The sequence below is a fragment of the Loxodonta africana genome, chromosome 22 (genome assembly GCF_030014295.1).
Source record: "Loxodonta africana isolate mLoxAfr1 chromosome 22, mLoxAfr1.hap2, whole genome shotgun sequence".
Classification (NCBI taxonomy): Eukaryota; Metazoa; Chordata; class Mammalia; order Proboscidea; family Elephantidae; genus Loxodonta; species Loxodonta africana.
Window position 1 is genome coordinate 48179948 of NC_087363.1, and position 25616 is coordinate 48205563.

Here is a 25616-nt window from a genome sequence, read left to right on the forward strand (position 1 = left end):
GATAGGGAAGTGCATCCTCACTGAGCTTAAGATGAGTATACATAAGCAGAGAGGGCCTATGGCATTTAGTGGAATGGGTTCTGACTGTGCTTTGAAACTACATATTTAAGAACTTGCTTGTATTATCGCTGGCAATAACTGGAACATTTGCATACAAGGGGAGGGGGACTGTTCAACTGCATAAAGTGAACAACTCATCAGTCAATCTTCCCTGCAGAGCTCAGTTCATATGCCACCTCCCTTATGCTGCACACCCTCAACTCTGCCCTTAGGTTCATAGCACAAGGTAGAGAGTGGGCTGCCTATCTTCTCGTCCATAGCTTCCTGAAGCAGAATACGTCTTTAATGCGTTTCCAAGTTCCCCACCTGACACCTCCCAAAGGCCTCACATATCCATGGAGTGATGTTGTTTGAGGAACTTCTGAATGAGACTCTCTGGGGAGTTTTGGCCAAAGAGCTGAGGTGGCCCTGTCTCTGGGACACCCTCAGAGCTGCATCTTCCCTGAAGCCTGCACAGTTCACGAACTGAGAAGCTACACTGAAAGTTGTTATCTGCTGATACATCCAAGGTCCCTCCCTAGAAGTTGCTAGGACAAATTTATTAAACACTAACTGAGTATTTTTGTGCTACCTATAGAACCCACCAAGGTCCTGAAGCTGCCCAACTGTCATCATTGTAACACAGGGAATTAGACAACTCACATTTGCGCTTTGAGTACCATGCTAATTGTGCCTGGCTAGTGGTCCACCTTAAAATCCAAACTATGAAAGACCCACAGCGTAGCTCAAGGTTTTTGCAATTTTTACCTATAATTGTGCTTAAAATATTTTGGAACACCTTTAACGATTTGTTTTAAGCAGTTCTGTACAAGGCTTCTGTGTGTGTGTAAACTCCCATACAAGTTTGGGGAAGCATACAGCATGGGCTTTGGAATTAGATATACCAAGTTCAAACCATGGACTAGCCTCTAACAAGCTTCATTTTGTTATTTTTATAACAGTAAAAAGAAGTTGCTGTCGAGTCATTTCTGACTCATGGCAACCCCATGTGTGTCAGAGTAGAACTGTACTCCATGGAGGTTTTCAATAGCTGGTTTTTTCAGTAGATCACCAGGCCTTTCTTCCAAGATGCCTCTGGGTGGACTTGAACCTCCAACCTTTTGGTGAGCAGCTGAGCATTTGTACCACACAGAGAGTCCCTGGGATATTAACAGTACCATATAGTGGGTAACTTGGAGGACAAAATGAGATAAAGGATGCAATGCATTTGGGAAAGCACCTGGCACCCAGTATAAGTACTAATACATAACAAATGGTAGTTTTTTCACCATCCTCACTGCCAACATCATCATCGTTTTATGGGAAAACCAGAGTCCCCATGACTACAAAAAAATATGAATAAAATCAAGTCATTCAGATAGTGCCAAAAGGGCCACTGCATGGGAAAAAGGGGCAAAAGATTTAGCCAATATCTTAACAGTGGGGAAATGTTATTTGGTAGGGAATTGTTTTTAGACATCAATTTGATGGCAGACCAAAGACAAAACAAATTGCTAAAAATTACACCTGCCACCTAAATTTTTATGTTAAAAGAGTCTCAACCTGTTCTGCAGACACATGCAGCTCTCACGTGACACCTGCGACTCACCCGTGCAGCTAATTAGCACGCGGCACAGCCTACCTCCTCCCCCAGGTTTGCTGGGTCCTCCCGGTGACAGCGGGCCATTGCCAAAGCTGGTAAGGCTCTCTCTTCTTCCCGAAGGTCTGACGTTTCCATAGTAACGGTTGACCAAAATTTGCCTGAGCGCCTCACCCTTAATTCAAACAGGATAATGAAATCAGGTTCTGAATTTAATGCATAACTGAGCAACTAATCTTCAAAAAACTCAGGGGTACTCAGTTATAATTGGTCTGGTTTCACTCAGGGAAAAAAAATAAATTATTAATAAAAGCATTTGGAAACTCTGAAGTTAACTTCTTCAATATTTTCTCAGGGAACCAGATCATGGTTTTTTTTTCTTAGAGCAGCAATTCTAGAATATTGCGTATCTGAAGTACTCTCTCACATAGGGATAAAGATAGAACATTAATTTTGAAGGGCAGCTAACAATAACAAAAACAAAACAAAGCACAAATCCCTTTGGGGTAAGCCAATAAAATTTAGACAAACTGAAAATTTTACAGGTCAGCTTCCACACAGCAATATAAAAATGTTACTCCAGGTGTTTATTCCCAAGTTCCTAGGAAAATATGAAGATATCAGAATAATAGAGTATTATGTTATAATAAGCTGGAAACAATCCTTTCTTAAAGAAATAGTCAATGGGTCAAATGCTAAAAAAAAAAAGTGCTATAGGAAATGAATTAGTGGCAGATTTGTCAATCAAAAAATAAACATCACAAATGAAATGATACTATGTGCGGGATTTGCTCTGAAATAATACGGAAGGAGAAATGGGCAGGGGTATAAATGAGACAAGACCAGGTATGACTTATAGTTGTTGAAGCTGGGTTATTAGTGGGACTTCTCAAAACTTTTCTGACTTCTTGTGTACATACTTGAATTTTGCCATAATAAAAAAAGTGTAAAAAGTATGAATATCAAAGGAAGCCTGCAGAGTGGATATAATAACTATCTCCCAGAACTCTAATTGAAAAAATAAATAAAAGATTAATTTTCTCACTAGTCCTAGGGGCCACTGGCAAGCCAGCACAGAGATGCAGGATTTCTTCTTAGCTCTTTCAGCCACGTCTCTAAGGGATTCCCAGACCACCCACCAGCTCGGCATCAGGTGCCATCAGGTCGACTCCAACTCACGGGAACCCCACATGCGTCAGAGTAGAACCTACTCCGTAGGGTTTTCAGTGGCTTATTTTTCAGAAGTAGATCACCAAGCCTTTCTTCCGATGTGCCTCTGGGTGGACTCAAACTGCCAACCTTTCGGTTAGCAGTGAGCACATTAACCATCTGCACCACCCAGGGACTCCTCCCAGTCTGTATGTCAGACTACAGTCAAAAGCTGTAAAAGTCAAAGGCTGCGTGAGTTCCCACCGGCCTATTTCCCAGGGACAAAATCATAAGGCACGGAGTTTCTCTGATGCATCATTAAGAGAGGTAAGTGAGAAGTCTAGCAGAGACGAGAGGTGCTGGAAGATAGCAGGTCTCTAAAATAGAGACTCCCAAGTCTTTTTGAAGAGCCCAGCAACTGTAACATGAGTCAGTAGAATTTGAAGTGACAAGAATAGGCCTGGAGACTTCAAGTGAGGTGTTTGCCAAAACAAGAGGGGGCAGACAGGAGGAAGAGGGTGCCCTGGGAGTGGTGGGAAGGTGGAGGGGAGCCTGACTGGGGCAGGGGACCAGAAGAAATGACAGGGGTAGAAAACTCATGAGAAGGACCTCAAGTCAGTGTCTAAGTCCCATGGCTACATTGCCAACTTTATTTCAGTTGCTAACTGTCACTGTTGGTCAAGGACCCCAAGGGCGAATTGGGATGGAGTAAGCAGGGAAGAGGGAAGGAAGGATAGACTGATTTTTAAATAAAAGTTCAGCAAACAAAAATCTCAATTTTCTATTCCATTCATAAATTTGTCTCTCACTGCAGTTCACCAAAGGAGGGCATGTCTATTAGCTTGTGAAATTCATTTCCCACCTCGGCCAACTGTAAAATCGAACTTCCAATAGTGCTTCAAACGGCAGAGTTACTGGTAACGTTTTGAGTACTTTTTATGCAAGCTGCTTAATGGCTCAGAACCCCACATTTCACTAAGAAGACAGAACTTTACCGGTATTCGTGCGTCTCAGGCACCAGCACAAACACATTACCACCCTCTGAAGCAGTCACTGGGAACATTGTGATTTAAAAGGCTAGCTTTATAAGAGAAGCTAGAGTTTCAAAGAAATTTTCAAGAAAGCTTACTAAGAAAGAAAGGGCAAAAAAAAAAAATAAAAAAGATACCTCCATGTTGAATTGAAAAAGAGAAAACACCAGCTGCCATTGAGCTGACTCCAACTCATGGTGACCCCGTGTGTTACAGAGCAGAGCTGAGCTCCACAGGGTCTTCCTGGCTGTAATCTTCACGGAAGCAGATCACCAGGGCTTTCTTCCACACGTTGGTTTCTTTGCTGGGTGGGTTTGAATTGCCAACCTTTAGGTGAGGAGTGGAGCACAAACCATTGGCACTATCCGGGGGCCTGATTTTCTTTTTTAAATATGAGGCACCTATTTGATTTACTTTCAATAAGACACAGGCTCTGAGTTTCAACAATATGAATGGTTGGCAGTAAACCATCTTAATTCTCTAACAGCGTGTGCCTTGGCACCACAAGACTGTTGTTGAGAGGTGGTTGGCTGGGCTGAAGCTGTGAGCTCCAGCCACAACGACACCCAACCTAGCCAGTGCAAAAGAGTATGGGAGATCCCTGGGGTGGATGGTCAAGTTAAAGGCAGTATAACTGCGGCCAGTCTCAACTGTAGCCTTTGTCCCACAATTCTACTGAGGGCCAGAGTGCTAAGGTTAGATTTTGGCTCCTAGTGGTTGTGTTTTTTTAATCCTAGTGGTTTGGAGGGTAAACATCAAGAGCCTGGGAGTTTGCAATCAAGTGAGCGGGAGATAAAGAAAGAAGCACATGCCACGAGTGAGCGCGTGGAATTCAGGAAGAGGAACTTCACATTTATGCAGCCTGGATGCCAAACCGAAGTTACAAAGGGATCTCACATTACCATTCTGCCTTTCCTTCAACAGAAAAACCCTTGCGGTTACCATAGCAACGGATGCATCGAATGATACATTTTTCCCCCATAAGAGAATATCACGAAATGTGTTCATTATGGGGGGGGGGAAGAAAACAAACATTTGCACATTCTGTCCAACAAACTTTTATTTTTTCCCCTCTTAAGTCCGAGGTTCTTGGCACATATTCACCTCACCTTCTCTCTACCAAAAAAAAAAAAAACTGTGAGAAAAAAAAGACCCCCAAAACAAAGAGCAAGTGGGATTTTTTCTTTTTCCCCCTCTTTTAAACAGATGACATTTGTCCCCTTTGTGAAATAAAGACCGAGAATATTAGATAAAAGGAGAAAGAACGAGAAAATGGATAAGCATTATCAAAAGATATACAAAATCCCTACTGTGAAGACTGCGGTTCAAGGAAAATTCTGCCTTCCTGAGCCAGTGGTTTAATTTAGAAAAAATTAAAACCTGTAAAGAAAAGCCTTCCTAATCATCTTGATATAAATTACTCAATAGCACTACGCTCTTCCCAATGTACCAGGCTGAGAAATCTGATTGCAGAAAAGGAAAAAAAAAAAAGACTTCCCAAATCACGTCACTTCTTCAGCTCCAATATTTGGCTGTACAACGCTTTAAAAGAAATAATAAATACTAGTTTGTTTGTTTTTTCCCAGCAGTTTACACCTATGGTAATGCAAATAAATATCAGGTAGTTTGTCTCAGTAAGAAATCTCACACACTTTATTACCTATGACTGAGAAAAGTCAGATAAAGTTTCGTTTGTAATAAATGTCGTGTTAAAACAGTGAAAACTGGTAGATCTATGGTGCAGAGTAATGAAACCAAGCTCCCAACTTCCAACTCCGCTAACACGAGTTTCATTTATACCTATCAACGAGTGGCTAATGAACTGTGTGGGAACATAGCCAAGTATTGAACAAGGCACACAGGAGTGAATATTGCCACACAGAAAGGAGAGGCAAGGGAAGGGACCTTTTGGCTTCCCAGGTTCCAGGCATATAAAAATCCCATGCTTCAGGAAAAACTGCCCTCTACCCTGAGTGCTGAGCCTTCAACACCTCAATTTAAAAATACCTTCCTTTTCTACTCCTGTTGTCTATAACATCACCTAAATGTTTCACCCTGTAAGGTGACTACAATAGCTATCCCTTATGATGTCCCAGCCACTGTGCTAAGTGCTTTACATGCACATCTCAGTACACAGCCTGAGGGGATGGGCAATGTCATCATCCCCATTTTACAGAAGTGGAGACTGAGGCATAGAGAGGCTAAATACTGTGCTTAGTGTGCCCCAAATCACACGGCTAGTGTCTGGGAAGTAGAGACTTGAATCCATTTCTAACCCCAAAGCTCAGCACTCAATGCCATGTCCTCTGAGAGCACAGGGCTTTGAGAGATGGGTGCGACCCTTTACCAGCTACTTCTAAGACCTAGGATAATTCTTAAAGGGTAGGCAAGGGTGAAAAACACATGAATGCAAAGTGCGCTTGGTCAATGAATGGTAGGAGCTACAGCATGTTGCTGGGAAGGGCTGGAGCGCCAGGCCCTGAATTCTGCCTACCTGCCCCCTTCCTGGAAGCTATGGCTAGTCTGAGAAATCACAATGTTTATTCCACCACTGGAGCAAGAGAATAGGAAGGATTTGGAATATGGTGGTGTATGCAGATGCACCAGAGCCCAGTTGTAAATACTCCAGGACTACGTCAGCCACAACTCCAAGGCAGTATTCACAATGACTGTAGGTTTTCTAGCCACGTGGCCTCGGCTAAGGAGCTTAACCTGAGTCTCAGTTTCCTTATCTGTGGAATGGGATGAAGTTCATGCCTTAATAATAAATTAATAATTGATGAATCAACATATGTAAAAGTCTTAGTACAGTAATTGACATATGATAAGCTCTCAGAAAATCAGGACATCTGGTGATCCTCCAAAAATAGGTAAACACGAAAATCAGCATTGGTTAGCATGTGGCTGTATGTCTGTAACCCTTCCAGAAAATGGCTTAGCAACGTAAAATCAGCCCCTTAAGAAAGTACCTACCCTTCGGCCGAGGGATTCCCCTTCTAGGAATCTATCCAAAGACACATACATTTGTTCATTTCTTTGTCAAAGGAAAAAAATTACAAACCACTAGCTAATTTATGGAACTTTAGGCAGCTGTTCACTTTCAAACACTTTCAAAGAAAATGCTCTGATATATTACATGAAAAAAAGCAGGGTGCAAAAACTGTATACTTAGCATAATCCCAGTGACAATGAGTGAATGTGTATTGTTGGCACATGTGCCTGTGCCTGTAGAAAAGTGGGCAGAAGGAAACACCAAAACGTTAGCAACCTTTATGGCTGGGTAGTGTAACTGTGAATATTTTTTCGTTACACTTTTCTGTCTTTTTTTAAACACAAATTATCTATAATGATCATCAGTTACTTAAAGAAAAAAGAATTTTATTTTGCATAAATAGAAAGCCACCATGGACAAGAAAGGAGGACATAAAAAGCTTCAGAGGTCACTATTTAGAGATGGGCTGGGCATGGTTTTCTCATTGGGTAAATATCAAGTGGAATTTCCAGATAGTTTCATTTACATAAATGACTGTGATTGGTCCTGAGCCAGTTAATGCTTTCACAATATCACCAACCCAAAAAAGCTGTCTTTAAATCACAGCGTGTGGCTGAGGGAGGTGTTAGGATCATCGGCCCGATACTCCAGACTACGTACCCTTTTATGGTCTTCCAGCTGCCTCAGTGGTGGACTTGGTTCAAGCTCCTGCTAGGCATGTAGAAATTCCATTTTAGGTATGACACTAGAGAGACACTCCATCTTCAGCATCAACCACAGGTAAAACACATCGAGAGCTAGGTTACGACGAGTTACACAAAGGAAGCACAGGCCTTTTGGTTTTTGTTTCCCAGACAAATACTACTGCTCGATTTCTTTAAAACCAGCGAGTCAACGCTGACTCATGGCGATCTCCATGTGTGTCAGGGTAGAACTGTGCTCCATAGCATTTTCAATCGCTGCTTTTTCAGAACCAGATTGCCAGGCCTTTCTTCTGAGGTACCTCTGGGTGGATTTGAACTGCTAACCTTTTGGCTAGCAGCCAAGTAATGCTAACCATTTTTACCACCTAGGGATTCCCCATTTGCTTTGGATAAAAAAATTTTTGTCCCCTGCCCCCTCCCCTAGTGCCCTGTTTAAAACGAGCAGGCATATGACTTCTTCCAATATTTTTTCTTACGAAGATAATGACAGGCAAGTTCTACACACTTTACTTTAACCCAAAAGGGGTTATGATGCAAGACTCACCCAGACAGGTCTCTATGAGTCAGACATGCATTACTGCACAGCACATGCAGAAGGACATCAATACACACGCTTCCGAGCAGAAACATACACCGGGCCACCACGCTTTCCCAGCCCATCAGCATTCTAATCAAAGCCGCTAACAATGAAGAGCTCTGGTTATAATATCAGAGACTGATCATTCCAAAACATCCACACTGCAACTTTGCTATCTGAGACTATGCTCGTGTTTCATTGTAAGATCTTCCACAGATTTCTTTCCAATAAAAGACACTTCATTCCAGCTTTCACTACTGTGATTTTCAAACAATTTCTGAACGTAAACATGGATACTTGGAAGCAGGCCTCTTCCCTAGGGAGCATCTCTAGGACTCTATACCAAAACCAAACCCAGTGCCATCGAGTCGATTCTGACTCATAGCGACCCTACAGGACAGAGTAGAACTGCCCCCATAGAGTTTCCAAGGAGCGCCTGGCGGATTTGAACTGCTGACCTTTTGGTTAGCAGCCGTAGCACTTAACCACTATGCCACCAGGGTTCCGCTAGGACTCTATATACCTTAGTAAATTCTAGCCCCTCATTTAGCAAGTTTGCTTAGTGATAGGAAGAACAGAAAGGGTATGTCATGAAACTACAACTTTATTAGCAGCTTCCCCCCAACTATAAATTAATATCTAGAACTTCAAAATTGTCATCTCTACACAAGACCCAGATTTATCTTGTATAATAACGAGAATTGTCTTGTTGTTGTTAGCAGCTGTCAAATCCGCCCCCGACTCATGGAGGTCAGAACAGAAATAAATGCTGTCTGGTCTTGTGCCACCCGGGCAGATCAGACCGTTGTGATCCATAGGGCTTTCATTAGCTGATTTTTTGGAAGGAGATAGCCAGGCCTTTCTTCCTAGTCTGTCTTAGTCTGGAAGCTCCACTGAAACCCGTTCAGCATCATAGCAACATACAAGCCTCCAGTGACCAATGAGCGGTGACCGTGCGTGCATGAGGTGCACCAGCCGGTAATTGAACTCGGGTTTCCTGCATAGAGGGTGAGAACTTTACCACTGAACTAGAAAGCTCTTAACATTCCAGAATTTATCAGCTGAACATTTCAAGCCTGAGACAAGCAATCTTGTGTGAAAGCTTTGCACGCTTTCATGGGAAGGGACACTGGTTGAATTCTAGCTGATAAGTGCAGTTATGATCAGCCTCCATCCCGGCTAGAGGCTCCATCCTACACGCACCACCAGGATAGACATTTTACCATGACAGTTCAGACACTCAACCAGGACAACTTAGAAGCACCTGTATTTGCTGGCCCAACAAATACAGGTGAGCAACACACCTCTGTGGAGTTCTCCGCGTCCGGAGCTTGTGGCAGCTGGTTGGGAGTAAAACGAAGCACGTTAGTTGTGGCACTTGTGACTGGTGAGCCACAGAGAAGTCCAGAGACACAAAGACACAACACTGGAGGGAAGATCAAGGATGAGGTGGCCTGCTGTATCACCCACCAAAGTGGGCTTCAGCAGTGGAGATGAGAAAATGCTTTCTCTTTTAAATTAAACTGAAATGTGGTTGTGCTGGAAGGTTAGCCTGAGATGGGGAAACACATTTAAAATAAGGCAAGAAAAATCTACCACTAACCAAGACGGAAATATGTCTTTAAAAAAGACCTCCAGAGAAGAATCAGCGTACATCTGTGTTTTGTTGGTCAACAGAGAAATGAAAAACAATGTGGCAAAAACCAAGGAGAGCACGGGGCGGGGGGCGGGGGGGAAGGAGCGGAGGATGACAAGAGGGTCTTAGGTGCATTCCCCTATGAAGGTGACTGTGGGGACTTGTAAAGTTTGGCAGCCCCAGGGGCCCAAAGCTTGTCTTCTCTTGCAGGTCTGTGCCTTCTCCGGCATCTTCCTTGTTGCACATCCGGTCCTTGCATCAGAGGGTAAGGCTGGAGGCTCTGACTTGAGCTCAGAGGATGAAGCAGACTCCCCTCTAGTGTCTCTGGGAGAAGAGCAGGAGGCCCCTGTGCACGGCCACTTCACTGGTTATTGTCCCATGCATGCATTACCATCAGGAACTTCAGGGGCTGGGTTCCCCGGCCCCACTGCTGCCAAACCACACAGACACCTCCCTCCACCGTTCACTGCCCAGTTTATTTCCATCCCCTATAAGAGAGAGGAGAGTCCTTGGGTGGTTAATGTGCTTGGCTGCTAACCCAAAGGTTGAGGTTCAAGTCCACTCAGAGGTGCCTCAGAAGAAAGGCCTGGCAATCTACATCCCCCAAATCAGCCACTGAAAACCTTACGGAGCACAGTTCTACTCTGACACACATGGGGTCACCACGAGTCAGAGTCAGAGCTGACTCAATGGTAACTGGTTGGTTGACAGGAGAGAAGAGATGCCTCAGAAGGAAATACAAGTGATTTGAGAGGGTGAATGTGGAGGCTGAAAAAAGGGATGACCAACAACAAGCCTATTGTTCTTCAGCCGTCCTCCAAAGCATAAGCGCGTGGAACAGGGAACTGATGTCGGACCAAACCACCAGACCCCACCCTTTCGCCCTGGACAAAGTCACGCACCCGCAGCGTGGTTGCCTGTTCAGGGGTAAACGCTAGGCCCCGGGAATGAAGCCAAGGCTCACGCAGCAGCTGGGTGACCTTGGCCTCCTTCAACAGTGCCTCGGCGACCAGCACCACCTGCCTGAGACCAGGACTTTGTGGTTGGCTGCGAGCCAGGGCAGGTGTGGAAAGCCTGGGAAGCCTGTGGCTGGGAGATTAGGTGGGGTCTCAACCCAGGTCAACACCACCTTTTGGTGGTTTGATCACCAAGATGGGAAAAGAAGTTCTGAATATAAAACTGTTATTATGTATAATGTAATGATTTCTCACTTTTTTTTCTAGAATGAAGCGAGGATATGGGAAATTTCTTTAATCACAAAAATTAAGTTTATTCGCTGTAGAAAATGAGGCATAAATTTAGGATTGCTCGCTCCATTTGAGACAGGAGGCCTTTCATACACCAGTCCAACCCCACTCGTCTCGGCAAGACTACAAGCTGGGCTTCCTGTGATGAGCGGGGAGGCATACAGTGCTAGAAAGGGCTTAAGTGAGGTAAGGAAAAGAAAAATTGAGCTTCTTTGTGTATGTATACACAAAGATTATATAATACAGGGTATAAAAAAACAAAACAAAACCTGTTGCCATCGAGTTGATTGCGACTCATAGTGCCCCTACAGGACAGAGTAGAACTGCCCCATTTGGTTTCCAAGGAGTGCCTGGTGGATTCGAACTGCTAGACCTTTTGGTTAGCAGCTGTAGCTCTTTTCCACTACAGACAAAAAAGCAGATTTAAAGCAACTGCCCCAGCACTTTAGAGCAGCCAGAGATATAGATGAGAAAAGTAGTAGCTTCTATCACTTGCACTGGCCACACTCTCACTAACACAGCCTTTGTGTGGATCCTATGTGACTAGAACAAAAGGATCACAGGCACGAATTTACTATGAGAACTCATACAGCCACAATCAGAATGAAAGCTAAAGGAAATGACGATGTAACTGGAACTGGAGTGTCTTTTTATTACTATTATGAATTCTCTCGCCTGAGATCTCCTTGTCCAGAGAAGCATCTTGAATTCTCAGAATGGCCATGAGGATTGTGTACATGTACATATTTGTATTTCTTAACCACCCTGAGATGAGTGATTTCTGATATTTCTAACATTGCCCTAATACCCGACTTCCTCCCCAAACTGCTGTTATGCTTGCTTTAAAATTAATTCCATTTTAAACATGAGAATTAAACTAATTAACTGTATTTTTTTTTTTTTTCGTGAAAATTTCACAAACTCTTTTGAGACAACAGAGAGTGCTTTGTGCTTCACTATCTACCTAGAAGGACAATTCTTAATGCTATCCATTTATGGAACAGAAGGGAAAAACCAAGAGCCTGGAGGGACATCACCAGCCAGGGCTCGCCCAGGTCCTGGCACTGGCTCTCGTGCAACCCAGAGCCAGTCCCTGAACCTCTCTGGGATCCTACTGCCTGACCCACTCTTCAAGGAGAATGAGCAGACGTTCTTTAGGATTCCTTCCAGATAAAACATTAAGTAATGCCTTGTATATTTTTGGTAAGCTTTATATTATAATATTGAACAAGCAAGTTCCCTAAATAATACAACCTGCTAGGACACAAAATAGTCTCAGGCATGGAAAAGACCAAACCATGCCTGGTATATAATTTGATAAAACCACCAACAGTCTATACTAGAGTGTTCCCCAATGAAGAGTTTAGCTCTATTTCCTTGAGAATAAGGTTATCTGATGGCAGTATGTTGCAATTTTGAAAGATGTAAGTATATATATAAGCTTTAGATATATTCAAATAAGACGATAACTACATAGGATCCCAAGCAAGACAATGTTTAGTAAATGAATGAGTCGAGCTTTTTGATGCAGTTCTATTATTATTTTGTTCGTCAAAACATATATATTTTCTTACATGAAAGGCGAAGCCCTCCTTCATCACATATTAAGGGAGAATGTTTTGAGTTCGTGAATTTTACAAGTCTTGTATTCTCCCGCCTGAGTCCTGGGATTAGTCCCTGTGTTCCTGCGCTGACACCTCCAATCAAGGCGAAGGCTCCCAAGCCAACGTGTGATTAACAAGGATCTGACGTTGCCTAGTTTCAAACTTAGAAACCAACTATTGCTTCTTCGTATCTACTCTTTGTTATTCCCAGTGCTTTAAGCCAAGGCCAGCAAAATCTAACTCAATACAAAAAACTGCAGATGACTGGCTTTGAGATAGAAGTGCACACTGAATCTCAAGTCACAAATCAGTGCATCGTAACTATGATACTCTAGTAGTAACTAAGTACACACCAGAAAAACTGTTGCTGGGGAGGTGATTCTGACTCATGGTGACCCCACGTGTTGCAAAATATAACTGTACTCCATAGAGTTTTCATGACTGTCACCTTTTGAAAGCAGATCACCAGGCCTTTCTTCCAAGGTACCTCTGGGTGGACTCGAACCTCCAACCTTTCAGTAGATAGCTGCATGCTTAACCATTTATGCCACCCAGGGACTCCTAAGTACATGCATACATAGTACAAATATAACCCACTTCCAATACATAATGTAGCTTAACATTTTACCAAGGGATGAGCTTCTACTACATTAATCCCTCTACTACCCCTAGGCTTCTAGAATGTTCCTTTGAAATCAGAGGTCACCTTCCACGGACCACCTCTGGCAGAAGTTGAATTAGTTAAAGAAATGTAATTATATCATAGATCTCGTAATCAGCATATTAAAGGGAATTTGTTATTTCCAATCCCCCTGGATCGGTCTTCAGTGCCTTTACACCCACTCATAACCTCAGAGGAGGGAAATATACAAACAGTGAATGGGCTTGCAAATACATTTGCTGGGCCCTATCCTTCCTCAACCTTTGAAAACCCAGATTAAGAAAACAGAAAGCTTTAAAGGAATGGAGCTAACATAGAAATTATCTAGCATTTTAGCAGAACAATTTGAAATTTCCACATTTGCTAACACAATGCCCTGTACTAACCATGTTTGTTTTTAGAAACAAAACGAGAAGTAAAAATGATTTCATCCCAATGATATAATTTCACCTATATTTGACAGAACAAGTTCATCTGAACTCAGTAGTGAAATTCATTTTTTAAAAAAACGCATTCTGGCTTGACTAAATTAGGCGGCTTCAGTTATTATGGAATAATCTCAGTATTTAAAAAAAAAAATCCCTCCACAAACTCTGCAATTGCTTCTGTCTGCTCTGTGTTGAGCTTGCTCTGTGGTTGCCAGTGTCTAACAGTAAACAGCCCCACTGCATTTATTGGCAATTACTGCTGAAGGTCACACATCAGCAGTGAGCCTAAATTCCAGGAAAAAAAAGCTCTTATGTAACTGCTGCCTGAATGTTGGCAGGTGCCCAACCCAGCAGTTCGCAGCAAAGTAGAAAAGTAGGACACCTCTAGCCTGGGTTGGACGTCATGAGAACGCCCCCTGAAGGTGAAATGGTATAATTCTTGTGTTTCTCTTCAGGCACCCACTAGCCCCTTTTCCCCTGTGGGTTTCAGAAAGCTCCCTGCCAGGTGCACCCTCTTCTTGTAGAAGCAGCTCCAAATGGGAGAAGTTGAGGATTCAATACAGGCAGGCAAAGTCACCCTGAACAACTGGTAACGTCGGTCTGGCTTTTTTTTGTTGCAATGTAGGAAGGCAAAGCTGGTAGCTGACACTACTAATAATGGAGATTTCAGGGTTCCAAGTAACAGTGATTAAATGGGGATCTCATCTCAAATATGTAGAAATAAAGCACGTTCTCTGAACTACAGCACACACTTTTTAAACACAACTTTCCTTTCCAAACACGCATACACAAAACCTAGGGGGACTCCCACCCCCTACCTCTGCCTGAAGTTTGAGCCTTCCTTCAAAACCATCCCTTTTATTAGCATAACGCTTTATAGTTTAGAAAACCAGTTCCCAATGATTCAGACTCATGGCAACCCCATGTGTGTTAGGATAGAACTGTGCTCTTTTTTTTTCAGACATAGATAGTCAGGCCTTTCTTCTGAGGTACCTCTGCATGGATTCGAACCTCCAAACTTTTGGTCAGCAGCTAAGCATGTTAACCACTGTACCACCCAGGGACTACACAGTTTAGAAGAGGGACTCAGTATCGCCTGTTGATGCTGCTGAGTTTTCTGACCTCCCAAGTTAGATAAAGTCTCCTACGCTCTGTGCACGTCTCCCTTCTAACACTTTTCATGACTGTCACTTTACACTAATTTGTATCACTGTCCATCTCCCCCACAAAACTGTAAGCTCCAGAATGGCACTACCAGTGCATCCAGAGCCCTGAGCACCATGCCTGAAATGTAACAGATGCTCAACCACTGCCAGCTTGAAGCCAAAAATGGGTGGATAAGGCAACTTTCTGGGGTGATGGAAATGCTCTGTATCTTGGTGTGGGTGGCGGCTACATAGGCTGTTTGCGTATATAACAATTCATCAAGCTATAAACTTAAGACTGAGCTGAAGGGACACTAATGCAAGTAGATTTCTTTTGTCCTCCTTCCCATCTGTTCCCCCTATAAAGGAAAAGGTAAATCCAGGAGGTAAGGATGGAGACGCTGCCTCTTTATTTGCCAAAATCTCTCCTCTTCCTGGTTTCAGAAGCAATTTCACTGTGGAAGACAGCTGGGTAGGCTCCAGAGCAAGCACTTTGCTTGCAGGGAATCTCTGGCTCTGTCCTCTTTTCACCCTGTTTTCTCAGAGCACCAACAAGGGCTGAGAAGGCGCCGTGCTTCGTCTTCCGAGTCGTTCACGGCACAGCTGCTCTCTTGGGATGCCCACTGGCCTTCATCGTCAATGGGCAGTGGCCCTTCTTCCATCAGAGGATCTCAGGGTCACCAGAGACGCCCGGCACTGTCTTAGGAGCTCCTACCCATCCGGAATGTTACCAACGATGTAGGTGTGAGGTCTTGCCTGTGCCCTGGGCCAGCATTAACTCGTTCAGCTTCTGCAGAACTCCAGCTGTGGGCTGCTGGATTCCAAGAACACACACCGACAACAGGCTTGGTGGGGAGGACGCCACAGAAGCTGTGTGCTTTCCAGAACAGCCATCAGTGATAAAGGGCAGTTAAGCACCTCTACTGAGAGGGCCAGTTCCAACAGCCTGAGGGACGAGGGACAGGGTTTTGGTGTCCCAGGGCTCTGGCAGTTGCCATGGGGTAACGATGAAGAGGGGATCGACAGTTGCTTCCTCAGGGAATTTTCAAAGAATCTAAGTGGCTGCCAGAACATTCTTCTTTTATAAACAGACAGTATTCTATTTCCTAGAGTATAATTATAAACACACCTGCTCCAACTGTGGAATCTTTCCATAAGCGAGCAATAAACTCCCAGCCAGGAGACCCAAGTTCTATCTTGAGCAAGCAAACACATCAACTGATTACTATGGTGCAAAACAGTGTATTAATAACACTGCAGACTCCTTTCTGATTAGGAGAGGTTTTCCTCTCCTGACTTAATTTGCACTTAAGCAAAGAGAAATTCAACCTCAATATTTCAGAGGAAAAATTTAAATCAGGGAGGCATTTACACTCTAGACAGAAAAGGGTGCCAACATAACAAATTCAGTATAGTACATTCTTCTGGCATGCAAAGAACCCAGAATAGGGACAGCTAAACAGGAAAAAAGCAAAGAGCACTGTAGCCAAACAATAAAGTCAGTCTTTGTTGTTGTCATCTTCTATCAGAAGAAGTCATGACTGCTTCACCTGTTCATGTCTAACTAATATAAGAAAAATTCCTTGTTTGCAGAATTTGCTGTGCTAGAACAGTAAGTACACCAGGAGCTGAGTTGGCCATGTGTTAGTCCTGGTTTAGCCACTATCAAGCTGTGTGAGCTAGGGCCAGTCGTGAAACCTCTCTGAGCCCCAATCCTGACCAAATTCATAACCACTCAATTTTCTTTCCATTTTAATTCTGTGGCTCAAACTCTCCTTAGGTATATCTAAACCATTTCTTCGTATTTCCGATGTTATGGTGGCAGATTAATATTAGACATGCTGTCCTATCTGGTCACTGTATCCCACTCAAAATAAGGTGTTATTACTATTTGGTCTACCAAAAGAAGGAAGAGAAATCTGAAGGAGTAGACCAGAAAATTCTAGGTAAGTGAAACTAATTTGAGACATAAGAATAGAAACCATGGGATTACATTTCAATTTTTGGATCTACAGATAGATTTCCTAGAAGAGAAGCCATGGATGAAGTACATTCCCAAACCCACAGGCGGGCCTGTAGCTGGAAGTCTCATCTAGCACTTTGGAATTCACGACGCACGTTGACAAAGGTTTATTATGACCCCTTGCACTCAGTGTGTTTCTACATACAGCACAAAGAAGGTAGCAGTTTTGTACTAGACAATGCAGTTAGTCTAATGCAGTTGTTTCTTTTCCCACGTAGGATGCTTTACATACCAATAGGAAAGTTCTTTATGATAATAACCAAGTTGAATTGCAGAGCTATGACCAGTGACAACCACAAATTCAGTTCAGATTCTAGACAGTGGCTGACTGAAATCTTATCACAGTTAGAAAATCTTTATCTCAACTCAGATGGGATCTTGAAAGACAAATGGCAAACAAACTCATGGGAAATGCTAACACAGACACGACTCCCAGAAGGCACACTAGACAAAGTCAAACACTAGACGCTGCGGAGACCAGAGGACAGATCACAGTGCTAACTGGAAGAGTGTCATGGGCACACCACCATGGGACATTAAGAATAAAAACTAAATTAGGACCTCAGCATTATCCAATTCATCAATTGCAATTAGCTGGAAGAGAAAAAAGAGGGGAGAAAAAGAAGGAAAGGTTAGGAAGAAAGCTATAAGCCGGCCAAATGTCAGAAACTTTGTATATGAATTACGATTCTTGACTCTTTCAGGTTAAAGCATTGTTAAATGGTGACCATCTCCTTAAAGGGTTCGTGCATTTTGGACACTGCCACCGAGCACAGTGGCATCTGCTGAGAGCATGTTCTGTGGTAGAACAAACAGGCAGGATGTGGCCACGCTTGGCTCACATGCTAGACACCAAACCTCACAGAGCCCTTAACCCAGGGCCCAGCACTGCGCCCTCGGGCTCTTTCATAGGCATGAAAACTTAAACTCAACTAAGCTGTGAGCAAGGGCAAAGCCCCTAATCAAGGACCATCTTTTTTTTAGAATAGGGCAGGCAGGGAAAACTAAAGGACTGGAGTAGGGCCAGCTGAGCTTCAAAGAGAATTCTTATTTTCATCTTATTTTATGATTCAGTGGTAGTCTGAGATCCAGAATACCCTGCAGTTGGGCTAAATCCGAAGCAGGTTCAACATCAGAAAGTAGTAAGACTGACACATACCTAGACTTTTGTTCTTGTTGTGTGCCACTGAGTCAATCAATTCTGACTCAAAGCAACCCTATCCCAAAACTAAAAACTCCCAATCTTAATGCTGTTGATAATGAAAGGAAACAACATTCTTCCCCCAGGACGGTTAGTGCCTGCTCTTGGGCCATTATGGGATTAGTAACAAGTAAAGGGATTTACTAGCGTCAAGTCCAAGAACAACAAACTAGAACTATCACAACTATGTTTGTTTATGGGTAGATGGATGATCCTCAACTGATTTTTATTATATGTCTTTAATATCTAGTACATTTTGCAAATTTATGTCTCTATCAGGAAAACTAATCTTCACCTGGAAAATAGATGCACTGGTAATTAACAGGGGACTGACAATTTGTATGAAATGAAAACCCTGACACTACCTGAGGTCATAAACTCTCTAGTACTAAAACAGCGAAAACTATTCAGAAGGGAAAATGGATTTTAAGTAAATCCTGAATTATCTTTTTACATGAATTCTTGACCTCTGAATTTCTTTCCAAAGCTCTTTGACTAATAGTAAAGCAACAGGAGTTTAATATAAAGCCTACAGTAAAAAAATAAAACAAAATCTGTTGCCATTGAGTCAATTCCAGCTCATGGCAACCCCATGTGTTACAGAGGAGAACTGCTCCACTGGGTTTTCCTGGATGTAAGGAAGATCACAGGCCTTTCTTACACGACACCACCGTGTGGGCTCAAATCGCCAGCCTTTTAGGTTAGTAGTCAATTGCAAACTGCTTGTGCCACCCAGGAACCTTAAAACCTATAGTAGACTACATAAAATAACTATGCTCCCTTTTCAAGTAGGGTGTAGGGGCTTAAAGCTTTTCTACGGGTTATGGAGAGGTTCACATTAAATTTTAGGGACGTTTAGCTAGCTAGTTTTTTTTTTTTTTTAAACACAGACGTGGTCTAATCTGTAAATTAAAAACAGAGTTTAGTTGGCACTGTACTCACAGGTGTTTGTAAAGCCCTGATACAATTTCAAAGTTTATTAACTGTGAATACATAGGGCAGAACGGAGGCTATAAGCATCGTACAAAACTGTACTTCACAGATATTTTAGTGACAATTTTTTAATACTTCTTTATTGCATAGTTACCCCTCTCTAAGAAGAATATACATTGTTGACCCTTTTGTAGACACATACTAAAGATAATTTTATCCTTAAATCATCATGATTAAGTATCTGTGACAATCTTCTTCAAACAGCCCCACCCTCACCATGACTTGTGACAGTTTTTGGACAGGCACCTGTCAGGCCCATGGACTAAGAAGAGTGGACCAGTCTGGTGCCTCTGGATGGGGCCAATCAAAGCTACAGTCTTTGGATGACCTTGGGACAATCATAACTTTTGACATCCATTGGGGGATGTTTTCAACTGGGTGAGAAATCAGAACTGAGATGAAGGCTAGATGTGTAAATTCTGCTGTATTTCGGGCTTTCAGGGCCATTACTCTGATGTTTATATAATCACGTAACACAACTGACCCATATTAAACTTGAAGGAGGACTTCAAAACGCCCAAACGGGTGCCAACCTATCCACTTAGTATGCAGTGGGGAAGAGAAAGAACTCTAGAATCAGACTATCCGCCTGAGTTTGGGAGGACCCCTGGTGGCGCAGTGGTTAAGCACTCAGCCACTAACTGAAAGGTTGGTGGTTTGAACCCACCAGCTGCTTCACGGAGAGAAAGATGTGGCAGTCTGCTTCCGCAAAGATTACAGCCTTGGAAATTCCGTGAGGCAGTTCTACTCTGTCCTATAGGGTCGCTATGAATCAGAATCAACTTGATGGCAAAGGGTTTTTTACAGGCCTGGGTTTGAATTTCTGGCCACTTTGTTATTAGCTGTGTGACCCCAGGAAAGTTTCTGAACCTCTCTGAGCCTCTCTACATGTGTACCCTCGTGTATAAAATAGTTAACAATAGTGATTCTCTATTTCTAAGGCTGATCTAAGGTATGGGCTGTGCTTAGAATGGTGACTGGCACATACCAAGAGCTCAATAAATGTTATCACTATTATTTAAAATGTACTCTAGGAAATTAGTGGGTGTAAATGACATTTAAAAAGTGTAAGTCTGTCTTACAGTGACTCTGTAATGTATTAGTCAATTTGCTAATATGGGTGATAGTTTGCGGTAGCCTTTTTTTTTTTTTTTTTCAGGCAAGTAGACCCAGACAAGGATACCAACTTTTTTGAACTGGCTACTAAAGAATCATGTCAATTTTCTTTTTCACCGATGACACTGACTAAATCTGAAATGTTGAATGAAAAAAGAAGAGATGAGTAAAGGCACCTAGGTTCATTGCCTTGAAGGATTAGATTAGAAAAATGACAAGAAAACATGGCCCCCACACAGGGTGGATACCACCTGGGGTAAGGCTGGAGATGACACTGCACCTGGATTCAGGAAACCTGGGCTCTAGTCTAGATTTAATCTTGGCCTAGCCTTGACCTAGTCAGTCTAGTCTTTACTTCCTGTGTGACCTGGGCAGGTACTTCCGCTCTCTTGGACACAGAGCAAGGGCTGGATGAGGTGATGCTAGAGCTCCCTCAGGATCAGATTCTGTGACAATGAAGACTTAAGAGAGGTCAGGGAACAATCTCGGACACCCCCAGGAGGTGTGAGTCATAGGACAAGTCCCACGTTAGTGGCAACTTGATAGGAAAATCGGGACACCTGCCCTGTGTCCTCGGCACCTGGCCCGAAGAATACCTCATTTATTTTATGGATTCAAGCCAACTGGTTTGCCTGAGAAAAATTCATTCCTTGGCTCTGGGTTATTTCCACCCTTGAGGAAGTTGGCTTCTCCTGTACGTCATGCTTCTTCAGTCAAATGGGGACATCAAAAGCCATCTTCAAAGTCTTCGTGAAACAGGACAAAGTTTATACCAAGTGCCAGAGTGGGAGAAATAGAAATCGTTTAGTTTCTCTCCCTCTTTTTAAAATTTCAACTAATGTGAATGGTTAGCTAGCATTTTCCAACAATCAAAGCATCGGGCCAGGTCCACGGCTAGTATTTGCTTTAGGTATTGGAGCTGCTGGTTAACATGGCTCCCTACAATGTCTTCCTTGGCTATGCGGCAGTTCTCATTACTTGCCTATAATATTTCAACTTTCATGAAGAGAGATGACAGCCCCAACCAGACTGGAAAGAAATACCATCTTTCCTCCAAGCTCGCTGCTTGGGTGTGACTAATTTCTTCACCAGCTGAAATGGGACTTGAGTGAGGGCTCCAGAAACAATTCTAAGCCTTGATCATTTACTCGTTCATATCATCTCCAGTTACGGCCCTCTTACGTGCCCAGTGTCTGTCATTCTCCATGTGTTTTATAACAGGCAAGGTTACAACACTTCTATGACAATGTTTTCTTAGTTGGCATTATAGGTTGGGAAAGGGAATGTGGAAGCATACTTTCCCAGAGGTCCCTAAGACCCTAAGGCCCTCATCTGCCAAGCAACAGAGTCTCAACAAACTCCTAACAATTCTACTTTACATCTTACAAAGAGAATGCTTAAGGGAAATGAATATATAATGTTTTCACACTAATTTGTAACATTCACTGGATGTGGGGTAGACAGGAAAAGAATGCCCCTCATTGAAGTTCATTTTAAATGCCTTGGTTATAGAAAAGAGCAGATAGTCTCAGGAAGAGAAAATGATGATCTCCATATTTTAAAATCAGCTTTTACGTTCCACAGAGGCAAATATAGTCATTCATCTGATAAAGGCCCCTTTGGTAGATTTTATTTTATTAGGAACAGTGAATTTCTGTAACTAGAATCATAGTTTAAAAACATTTCTTAAAGCTCACTTTAAGAAAAATAAAGATTTTATAAAATAAATGGTTGTATTTATTTGCTTGGTGCCTACTCTTCAATAAGCAGTATCTCCCCCGGCCTCTTTTTTTCTTTTTTTTTTAAAGACCTGTGGAGTGCCTATCTATACCTGTGTTTATATGAAAAGGTCATCTCATTGCTTTTCACCTGTACCGGCATTCTTAGCTTGTATTATTTACATGTATAAAATCTCTTCTGGCAGATTTCCTCCTATTAAATTACAGAAACTGGTTTTCTAATTAGCCAACATTTATTCATCTTTTAATTTATATACCCAAATGAGAAAAGTCACATTTAAAACCTTGTGAACTGGGGACAGTGGAGGAATATGTACTGCAATAAGGATTGTGTACTTTTCTGATTTTTCTTATCCAAAGGTCTTCCTAAGCTAAATTGCTCTGATACTTATGAGAGATACTACTTAGGGTAAAAGAAAGGCTTCTGCACACTTTCATACTTGCAATAATCTGGTAGTCACCACCCATTTTGATAAGGAAAGCTGTGATTTAATTATCAAGGCTTCATCATAGAGATGAATAAATGAGTCACTGGGTATTTAGATAAGTCAGTGATCTCTATGTATTTACCTACTCAGAAGTTATTGCTAAAAAATGCCTGAGAAATAATTCTTATATTCAGATGAAAACTGGTGAGATTTGAACTCCAATTCTCTGTTGCAGGCCCGTGAGTTTTTACTGGGAGCAGACAGGTGAGGCCATGGGATTGCTTTTGTCCCACTGTTACCCAGTCTGCGGTGTCAGGGAGGTCTCTGCACATCCTTGCTCACTGCACAAGCTGAGAAATATCAGGTCACAGGGATGCGCATTTCACAATATCAGTCAGAAAAGGTTACGTGTCAGCCTGCCTTAATTCCAGTTAGAACTGGAGGGAGTTTCTGGACACACAAGAAGGATTGTGCAACGTCTCACCCGAGAGCAGAAGCTACTAAACCCACAGGTATGTTCTGTTGGAACCCAAAGCTTAGGAATGCTTACTTTCCTATACAAGAGGCATTTGTGTTTTCATCGGGAATTTAAATAGATGAAAAATCTTATTACTATTTCTCTGGCATCAGATTTTGTGGCAAGCAACCTATAAGAGAGGACTAAGAGTATATTTGACTTTCAAAGAATTTAGCTACTTTTAATTTAGCTACTTTTAGGGGCAGGATAAAGAGCTTAAAAAAAAAAAAAGTTAACCCCTCTTCAATATTGTAATAGCTCAGCTAAGGTGGATTCTTAACCCCCCACCCCCTCCTCAATTTAATAGTAAAACCTGGTTTTCACTTGCAAATAAAAAGCAGTACCTTTTCTCCATAGCCTCTATCTTTGGTCATCATCTCTCTGAGGGTCTGCAGCACTTTAATGCAGAGTTTCTCCTCATTCTCTTCTAGCAGCTGTTTAGTATGCTTTATTAACCTGAGTGGGGGGAAAACCATGGATTACATCCCTGAAACTGTCTTTACATTTGTAAAAAACTGCACAAGTGACTTATGGTAACTAGTCAGTTAATGGACAGATAATGATTCAGGGCTCCCAGGTTAAACATACTTTAGAGCATTCACGGAACAGAGGCTACCCTGTGAGTGACGGCATCTCAATAGCGACACCTGCTGGCCAGTAGCAGCAATCAGGCCTACTGGGCAGAGGTCTGCCACGTACAATGGAGAAGTTCCATGGACAGGAGGGAGACAGAGGGCCAGTCAAACCTGCTCACTTACGAAGCACAGCTATTTATCCACTAAGGATTGCTGGGGAAATGGCTATATGCCAGCGGTCTAAAAAAACCTCCTGAGGATGATGGTTGGGGCGAAACACACTGCTACCTTATCCACTGTCTTGTGCTTAGAAGGGTCCAGAAAATTAAGAAACTCATAGGCAGAGCTAAACAACCAACCAAACTTAGGATAAAAAAAAAAAATGAAGATTTCCGGTCATGGGAAATTTTCTATTTTAGATTATATCCCAGGGCCTAAACTAAGAAACTAGAAAGTTTTTAGGAAAAGATTGTGAGGTCCTGGTAGGTTCAAGCTCTTTGAGGGCAAAAGGTCATGGGTTTTTTAGATCTGTATCACAGCACATGGTGGGGGCGCTACAGAAACTTACTGAATGGAAAATGAATGAGTGGGGCTGTTAAAATGAGAAATGCTCAGCCCCAACTGTCTCAGTAAGTAGATTTCATCTACCAAGTTACTTTGGGAAGGTCAGGACAGGACTCTAGCATATGCCCACACATTCATCAAAGTGAAAAACCAGGACACTGTCTCCTTCTTTGGGAACAAACGCTTGGTCTGGCCATCAGGGCTCTGACAACTGCATCACCCCAGAGGGAGAGGTCGCTTACTTGCAAATAAAGCCCCCACTTTCACATTTTCTCCGGGCATCTGTGTTCTCTGGGAACAGCAGCTCAGGGCGATGGAGGACGTCCACAAGTACAGACAGCTCGGCTTGCACCAGGGGCCTGAGCCGGTCCTCCAGCGCAGAGACGATATCCTGGAACGGAAGCACAGCCTTGGTCAACAGTCCTGGCCGAAGGCAGAGGGGCAGGAGAGCAAGAACGCTTATTTCTGACCTACAACATCACGCACAGGCTAGACTAGGTTAGATTAACTTTAGTACCATCTGGCATTTATCTCAAATTATTAGATGTCGCCCAATGGTTACCTGAAGCATGAGCCCCTGATGCAGAAAACAGTTAAATAAATAAGTAAATAAGTCAACTTTCCCACCACCCCTTCTTTTGAGATGGTCTTATGCTAGTTGAGGGATCATTCCGTATATTTTAGAGTATGAGGCAAAAAAATATGTTTAACACCATGGCAAGATATCTGTGGCATGAGTGTCAAAATGCTCAAACAATAGTATGGACTATATGATCCTATTTTCATAAACAACATCAATATCTAAAGGATCTATAGCAAATATTACTAAAACATGATTGCTGGTTATCACAGGGTGGTGGGATTACAAGGGATTCTAAGAATCTTCTATATATTAATACTTGCCAGTATTGTCCAATTATTTTACAATGAAGATGGATTACTCAGAGAATAGAAAGTCATATAAAAATGAGAACACAAATAAATGAACATGCTGTATCAACATGCTAAGTACATGTACCCTGATAGCATGATGGTCTTCAAATGCAAAACACATAGCTGTAGGAAAGGAAAACAGAGAAAAGTTGAAAGAGCAGCAAAACCAACACAACAAACACCATATAAAGGCAAATGGCAGGAAACAGATGAGAAAATATCTTCAAAAGATGCTACAGCCAGCCAGAAGGCTTGGTGACTCAGAACCTAACTCAAGTTGTGTTATCTAATACAGGGGGGCCTGGTCAACCAAGGAGAGATGCATGGAGAAGGCCCCTTATATCATATTCACCTCAATGGGAGACCCAAGTTTCATAGGTAATGATCAATAATGAATGGCTTGATTTTTTATTTATAAAATCAAACTAAAACATATGAAGATAATTTTACTCTATCTTATATTTAACAAATTTTGGGTGATCGTTGTAATCACACAATAATGCTTAGGATGAATAAAAAATAAATCAAATGTTGATGGGGGGGCAATTACCTACAAGACTGTAGATAGATAGTACATGGCAACATCCCTTAATTCATACTTGATGCCCACAGCACAGTCAAAAAGAGGCTAATTTCCCCAAAGCTCCCTGAGGGTCTTATCACTTTCCCCAACAGTTTCCTCATCATTTTTTTCTTTGGGAGCCACCAACTTTG

At 42.5% G+C, this 25616-nt stretch overlaps 1 protein-coding gene across 7 annotated transcripts in view; it reads right to left on the reverse strand.

Annotated features, from left to right (window-relative positions):
• The window catches only part of ITPR1 (inositol 1,4,5-trisphosphate receptor type 1), a 385201-nt gene that overhangs the window by 130304 nt on the left and 229281 nt on the right, over positions 1 to 25616 (reverse strand). For 3 of the 7 annotated variants that reach the window (XM_064274992.1, XM_064274990.1, XM_064274994.1), the window contains 5 exons: positions 24212 to 24360; positions 23175 to 23286; positions 9397 to 9432; positions 7472 to 7522; positions 1682 to 1814 (listed from right to left, as the gene is read on the reverse strand). In XM_064274992.1, coding sequence (XP_064131062.1) covers positions 1682 to 1814; positions 7472 to 7522; positions 9397 to 9432; positions 23175 to 23286; positions 24212 to 24360 — 481 coding nt within the window. Of the gene's footprint in view, positions 1 to 1681; positions 1815 to 7471; positions 7523 to 9396; positions 9433 to 17397; positions 17431 to 23174; positions 23287 to 24211; positions 24361 to 25616 lie in introns of all 7 variants that reach the window. The other 4 variants (XM_064274996.1, XM_064274993.1, XM_064274995.1 and 1 more) reach the window with 3 other exon arrangements.